Source organism: Canis aureus, chromosome 29, assembly GCF_053574225.1.
Source record: "Canis aureus isolate CA01 chromosome 29, VMU_Caureus_v.1.0, whole genome shotgun sequence".
NCBI classification, from domain to species: domain Eukaryota; kingdom Metazoa; phylum Chordata; class Mammalia; order Carnivora; family Canidae; genus Canis; species Canis aureus.
The window spans coordinates 6,237,057-6,244,495 of record NC_135639.1 but is presented as its reverse complement, the minus strand read 5'-3'; the positions used below and the strand labels follow the sequence as shown (position 1 = coordinate 6,244,495).

Here is a 7,439-nt window from a genome sequence, read left to right as displayed (position 1 = left end):
GATCAAAAGTTGCACGTTCCACCTCCTGAGCCAGCCAGGCGCCCCTTTGCATGGTATGTAATTTGTTGTGATCCCAGAGAGAGGAACATTTTTTTTTTTTAATTTTTTATTTATTCATGATAGTCACACAGAGAGAGAGAGAGAGAGAGAGACATAGGCAGAGGGAGAAGCAGGCTCCATGCACCGGGAGCCCGACGTGGGATTCGATCCCGGGTCTCCAGGATCGTGCCCTGGGCCAAAGGCAGGCACTATACCGCTGCGCCACCCAGGGATCCCAAGAGAGGAACATTTAGATGCTCCTCCTGAGGGACCTGCCCTAAGTAGGTATGCAGTACGTTTAGATTGGTGCCAGCATAACCTAACTGAAAATGTAGTAAAAACCAAATGTATCACTGACTCAAGTTATGAGTTAAAAAGAACCTTTTTCTCTCTAGTAGACTTACAGTTCAGGAGAGATTTCGGAGGTAATCCTGATGTAGTTGTTCTCAGATATGCTGAACTTGTGGAAGAGAACCCACTCTGGCATCTTCTTGGTGATGGAGTAACTGGACAGGGGGTGCAGCTGGGCTACCTGCTTGTGTGTCAGCATTAAGTAGTTACCTGATCCATCCACATCCCTGGCAATCTACAAGGCAGTGTTTTTAAGGAAAAAGGTTCTGTGTTAATGAGATCAACAGACAAGATGTTTTGTTTAAAAAAATTCCTAAGTACTTATTTCACTCAAAATAGTAAAAATTACCCATCTGCCACCCATGTTTCCTATTTTCAGATCTAGAAAACAAGCCAAACACAGGTTTTGCCCAAAACTTTGAGGCCGTGATGATGATGTTCCTGACTAGCAGTTTCAGGGCAGTGGGCGAAAAGAGCGTAGCTACAAAGGCTAACTGGGGTCGTGAAGGCTAGCGTGCTGCCAGCCACGTTCTGGGCAGGATACTCCTGTCAGGGGCTTTATGCCAGATGTTCTAGCTCAATACAGTTAACACTGATGTAGGAACCTTACTTTGTCCATACAAGATGAGGAAATTCATTTTAAAATGTCATTTTTTCTCCTCTTTAAAGACCGTTGAGAATTTGAGAAATACCAGTTTCACTCCCCACGATGTGAAGAAAATGCATCCGTAATGTGCTTTAATTTAGGGGAGCTACATCGGGCAGCCTTCATTTGGGGGATGAAACACATGAGACATTACCTTTACCAGTATCACTGGTTAAACATGAGCTACTTCACAAACCAGTGAGGTGAGGGACTGATGCTCCCCCAAAGAGCGTGTTTTTCCTAATGTCCCCTCTGTAATGAAAAAGACCTTTTGTCTTTTTGGACAAAGTGACCATATTGTGGCTTAGCCCTTCAATTCCCTTGAAGGGAAGTATATTTAAATAATCTTTAGTGACCCAGAAGGTTTTAGTTTTATATAATGTCAACACCACTGAAAGCACCATCCCAGGTGAGACTTCCTGACAGGCTGTCCTGAGCGTGAGGTTCTGTAGAGACCACGCCCTCCCCATTCTCGCCTGCATGAAGTAACCGGACAGGAGAGCCTTCTTTATGTTCAGAGCGTTTTCCTTTGAGCCAAAAGCAGGTTCTGCGCAGGGAAGCTCAATTCGCTTGACAATTTCTAAGAGTTCAGCTCGGATAACGTCTGCCATCCTGAGAGCACAACAATTGAGGAAGTAATCGTGACACCACTTTTCAACACAGTCTGGGAGGGAAAGAAGAAAAGAAATGACCAGTTATAAGCTACCAGAGCCCAGGCCAGGAAGAAGGTGGGATCTCTGTCCTGTCCTGAAGAGGAGGTCACCTGGGTGACGGAGGCTGCAGGGACGCGTGCTGGCCGGCGGGACCTGCACTGGCTGTGGGGTTCTGGAACCCCCGAGCTGGGGGGCAGCATGTGGCAGGTGCAGACCAGGCCAGTGTACCGCCCATCACCTGCACCCGAGGGCGGGCAGAGGAGGTGGTCTCATCAACATTTGTGTCGTGTACACGATGAGGACGTATGTGGCCACAACGTTTGATCAAACTAGGAGGGAAAAGTGTACAGTAGAAGGTCCCCTGAGCCATGAAAATATCTCAACATACTTCTAAGGGAAGGATCACTACTAGGCTGATTGGGGAATTCTGTTAAGCTCATCTACTTTAGCTGCAAATTTTATATTAAAATTCAGTCCCCTGGTTCAGTTTGAAGTGAATGCTTTCTTGCTACCGGTGTAGTTCCCTAGGACGGGCCTGGAGTGCTGCCTGGCCCTGGGAACGCCCCTGGCCTTGGCACAGTGTGGGGAGGCCCCCAGTCGATCCTGTCCTGTGCACCTGGTCTGACAGGAGCATGTGCTTGGGCAGACGATTGTACCCAGCCTCCTTGCTCTCCAAAGATGCCACCAAACTCCCCATATCCTTTCTGGCTCCACTGACAACTTTACCTTCTCAGCTCGGAAAAATTAACTCCCCATTGAATAATTCTACTGCCAAACTGCTGTCCTATTTCTCAGCTCAGTTTTCATCCTGTCTACCAGAGCAGAGGAGGTAAAAGGTGCTAAAGGGAAAACCAAGGTTCCCTTGCGGGAAGGGGGTTCCTCACCGCCTGCCTCTGGAGGCCCCGGCCTGCGTGTGTCACTCTGTCCTGTCGGCCCTTCGGGATCCCCTTCCTGTCTAAAGCTGAGCAAGGCAGTTTCATGGATAGGTGTTTCCAATTCCCTCTTGTGCAAAGTCATACGCCCACTGTGGGTTAGCCCCGGGACTTGTGCCTCCGCTTTTCCACACGTCCTGTCCTCTCCCCTCCCCCCGGCCAAGCCGGCTCTCTCCTGCCTCCTTCGGCACACCTGCCGATTAGTATCTGGGGCCGGGGTTGGTTGGTTTGGTCCTGGATGTCCACATTCTGTCTGTCCAGTGAAGGTGGGTGTTGGGGAAAGCACAAAGCCCAGCTCTGACCCAGGGCACCTAGAGACGGCAGTTCCTTTCTCTCCTCCCCCGGCCCTGGAGGGTGGGGGCTGTGCTGTGCCAGAATTTTGGGCCCAGGCTAGCTCCCTGGGCTGGCTGGGCACTGGACTTCCACATGCCCGGCGACAAGTGCCACTCCACTCCAGTGACCGACAGGCTGGAGAAGGGAGAACAGCTCGGCTTCCTCTGGGGGAGGAAAGCTGGACACGAGCTAATTTCTCAGACTCACAAGCATTCACTTACGGTCACTGGTGGAATTCAGAGCTATGTCCTGGTAGGCCTTGTAAATGTTGATGAGGGTAAAGTGATCTCCTTCAGGATGTAAAAATGTCTTCCAGCAAGTCAAGGCGGCCTCCTCAGCCCCATGTGGCAGATTAGAGAAGCAGTTGGGAGCTTTAAGACGCAAAAGGTCACAAGGTCAGCAATACTGAAGGCACTTCCCCTCCCCTGCTCCCCAGCAGAACACGCAGAGGGCCGGCTCGTGACCCTGTATGTAGAACCAACCATTCCTGGCTGCTGCTCTGGATCAACGTTATTCTTGCTTACTCAGAAATCAGATTCAGGGTGAGTTGTCCTGTTTTTCTCCTTGTTTGCCTAAGTGTAGCGAGTACCCTGCTCGTACCACCGTCAGAGCAGGGCCCCCGGGGGACCTGAGACTCTCTGAGGCCCAGCCGCTGGCACAGGATTAGGACTTACAGTCCTAATGCTGCACTGCCTTTGGCCTGTTCTGCCAGTAAAGGAATACATTAAGCCAGGAAGCAAGAATGAATGTGGTAGGAAACAGAAACAGAGCTCTCTGGGGGAAGAACATTCCTAGTGACCCAATTTTTCTTTCAATGTTTGATTAAGAAATTCACTGGATTTTGAATGACTTTTTTCAATCACTTGATTCCATCTTTCAATTATTAAGATAATTTGTGTAACTCCCTACCTTTTAAACCTATTAATATGCTTATCACTTCAAAAGGTTAAATGAATTGGTCAGTGTCTCTCTGTTAGGTTCTTCAAATCCTTCAGATGGATCTCATTTAAATCTAGACCTGGCACAGATTAACACAAAGAGCATTGCTCCCCGAGGAGTACCTGTCACCATGGCAGCGATTGTCAGCATCTCTTCCACACAGTCAAATTCACAGGATGCTAAGATAGACTTTGAGAGTTGTGGGTCAAGGGGAAACTCCGACATGATGATCCCAAACTCAGAGAGGTTCCCATCATTGTCCAGTGCTGCTAGGTAGTCCAAGTCTTCCAGAGCCTGCATCAAGCTTTCCGGTGCTAGCAGAGAAAAAAAAAAAATCACCAGTCTTCTATAACCAAGATGGAGTGACAAGTACTGGACCTCCCTTCCCACACGAGACAACCGAACAGTTGGCAAAACACGTGAAACGACAGTTTGTGGGACAAAGCATGTCAGCAGTGAAGGCAGGGATTCCAGAGAGGGGCGCTAATGAAGGGAAGGCCATGACCACCCAGCAAAAGGCCTTGAAAGTTTCCCGGCTGCAGTGCCAGAAGGGGACCCAGGTGAGGCCTGCCAGACTCCTGAGCTATGAAGATGGTGCTGAGAGTTCAGGAAGGCTAAGGTCACCAGAGCTTGCAGGTAGGGCCACCTGACAGGAGAGAGCCATATAGAGCTAGAGATCGGAATATCTATGAAAGGTCTTCTTGCGTCGTCGGCAGAGCACGCAGAAGTAACATCGGGTCACAGAAAGAACCATCAGGTCACAGAAAGAACCAGCCAGAGGATTAGAGGGACAGTCCCAGGTGCTCATACTGGATCTAGGGCACGCCCATTTCTGCCCACCAGACTGGCAAACCTCAGAGTTCATGGGGCCCTGGGTGGGAGATGCAGAAGGGAAGAACTAACCCTCAATGTGCACGGCTCCAGGACCCGAATCTTAAAACCAGGACCTGAAAGGATCATCCTGCAGCCCAGAATAACAGTCAAGAATATTTATAGGAATACAAAATATCCAATACCCAACACAACAAAATGTACAATGTCTAGCATCCAATAAAAAATTATGAGGCATGAAGAGCAGGAAAATACAATCCTGTAATAGGGAGAAAAATTAATCAATTGAAACTGACCCAGAACCTGGAGAGATGACAAATAGTAGGTAAGGATGTTAAAGAGTTACTCGCCAGTGCAAAGACAAGGCTGATTTTCTCCATGCCTGTAGAACGTCAGTAATGGCGTGCTCATCATAGATGATTAATACCCACCAGAAACGGTAATCCACTTATTCAAAGCAAGGTATTCTCCTTGCCTTTGCAGAGTAAGATTAGATTAGTAAATATGTGTGTTTTTCTCCTGTCTGGCAGGTGGTACAGCAATAAAGGCCACACAGAGAAGCAAATGACACAGGATTAAGCCACTATCGTGTTCTACCCCAGACACTGAAGGATTTCCAAGCACTGCTAGATTCCTTTCATTTGTCTTGACTCCAGCAGGTGCATGGTGAGCTAGCTGAGCACTACGGGACCTGCTGGCATCGGGGAGTTCAAAATAATGAATAGTAAAAATTTCCTTATTTGCTGTTCAAACACTGACCGCTAAGCTACTTGGCAAAATTTTGGGCAAAGTCTATAACTCAAAAGCCAGTCACAACTCAGATCCGCTAAAATCCCCTCGTTCCTACTAAGACTTGATGAAAACATCAGGAGAAACCACTATGGTGGGTCGAGAAATGGTTCGCTGATGCCGACGTGCAGTTCTTCAAGTCTCGAGTCCTCTCGCTGAAGAAGAGCAGAACGGGTCACGGACCTGTTCTCAACCTGTGACACATCACACAGGTCACAAGCAAAAGATCAGTCCTGGGAAAGCAGGTGTCGGGGCTGCAGGGGCTGTAAGAAGTAGCCTGCCACACCCCCAAACCTGCCCAGACCCGGGACACACACTGGAAGACCTGGAGCACAGCTTTAATCCCCAGCTGGGGGAAAAGAAGTTTAACTTTCCTTCTGCTTTTGAATTCCACCCTTGAGATTTACCAGTGAGTGGGGCAGGGCCTCCAGGAGATCCCTGTCCTTCCCCAGGCTCGGCCCCGGTGGCCTGGTCTGGGTGCTGGCACGGAGCACCGGGGCCCCTCGGTCATTCTTGGACACCCCTGGGCAAAGATGAGACCTTGAGAAGCCACAGTCCCGGGAAGGAGACAGATGGGCTATTTAGGGAAAAAAAAAAAAAGTCCGAGAGTTCTCTCAGCCATGAAATGAAAGAACAGCTGACCTGTTGGGAGAAGGTGCAAGATGCAGTCGGAGGAACAAGCATCTCAGATTAAAAACTGCGGGACGGGGCTGGGAGCACAAACTTAATTACCGAAAACTGTTTAGAAACCAATTTCTATAAATCAGCAAAGCTGCCACGTTATAACTTACAGGATCTTTGGCAATTGTCCCTGTAAGCATCTGGCTTCGCAGCCAGGCTGTGTCCCCAAAGGGCATCTACTCCTCATTTTATGTCTTGTGGCTAAATTGGCTGCACACAGGATGATGAACAGAAACAACTTCATAATTCTGCTCCCACCCTAACACCAGAAAAAAAAATGTTCTGGGGGTTTTATTGTATCAGAAGGAACAAGTTAATGAATGCAGATCACACAGGTGAAGCAACAAGAATAAATAACTGAATAGAATTTGCTAATAGAACATCCCACACTTCAAGACGTCTCCCCGGTGCGGCTCACTAAGTCGTCTTAGCCACAAAGCCGAAGTGTTTAGGTGAGGCCCTTCACGGCAGGGCAGCGTTCAGACTTCCCTGCGAAGTCATGCTAACGACGTCTCAGCGGGCAGGAGGGCAGAACAGCAGGCCGGCTCTCGGCTCGGCTCTCGGGGAGCAGTCCCCAAGGGCAGGGTTGGTTCCCTTCCTCCCCCACACTCCTTAACCAACCAAGAAGGCCATGGGATCCAGGTTCAATCTGCGTCACTGGAGTGGGAAAGGATTTTAGAGGTAGGACGGCCTCAGTGGTCCGCGGAGGAGACAGGCCATGCCCCCTGAAAGGTGCCGTTCCTTACCCGGAGGAGCCCGTCCTGCTGTGAGCGGGGCCTTCAGGCAGCGGCGCCGTCCCCACGGCCTGCCTAGCGAGACGCTCGCAGACCCGAGGGCCACGGCCCGGGAGAGGACTGAGGCAGAGAAGGGAGCCCGGCCCATCTGCAGGGGCCGCCCTGCTGGCTGCCGGTCAGCTCACTCCTAAGGGTGACACCCAGCTCGTTCACTCACGTCCTCTCAAGCCACTTGCAAGGCCCTGGGGCAGGGACGCGTGGACGGGCGCAACCCTGGCCCCTCAGGGGTCGGAGGTCTTAGAGGAGGGAGACCCACATACAAACCCACAGGCAATTTCCGGTGTCCTGGGATAATTCCCAGTTGCCCCTAACTGGCCCCTCGTGGGCAGCGCCCCCGCGCCCCCCAGAAGCGGGGACCCTAGCAGGTGCCCACGGCCAGACGCGCTGCCGGCTTCAGGGCGCCGCTTCTCAAACTGAGCCAGCGACGCCCCTCCCTGGGGCTTGAGGGTTG

General features: G+C 50.5%; 1 protein-coding gene and 1 long non-coding RNA gene across 2 annotated transcripts in view; one reads left to right on the top strand and one right to left on the bottom strand.

The window, feature by feature from the left end:
- DHX32 (DEAH-box helicase 32 (putative)) overlaps positions 1–7,439 on the bottom strand; it is a 51,739-nt gene that overhangs the window by 1,215 nt on the left and 43,085 nt on the right. The window contains exons 8-11 of the mRNA XM_077877238.1: positions 4,016–4,207; positions 3,176–3,325; positions 1,513–1,700; positions 444–625 (exon numbers count right to left, since the gene is read on the bottom strand). Coding sequence (XP_077733364.1) covers positions 444–625; positions 1,513–1,700; positions 3,176–3,325; positions 4,016–4,207 — 712 coding nt within the window. The remainder of the gene's footprint in view (positions 1–443; positions 626–1,512; positions 1,701–3,175; positions 3,326–4,015; positions 4,208–7,439) is intronic.
- On the top strand, positions 2,911–6,381 carry LOC144300954 (uncharacterized). The gene is made up of 2 exons (XR_013367703.1): positions 2,911–3,496; positions 5,255–6,381. It is a non-coding gene; the product is annotated as an uncharacterized LOC144300954 (long non-coding RNA).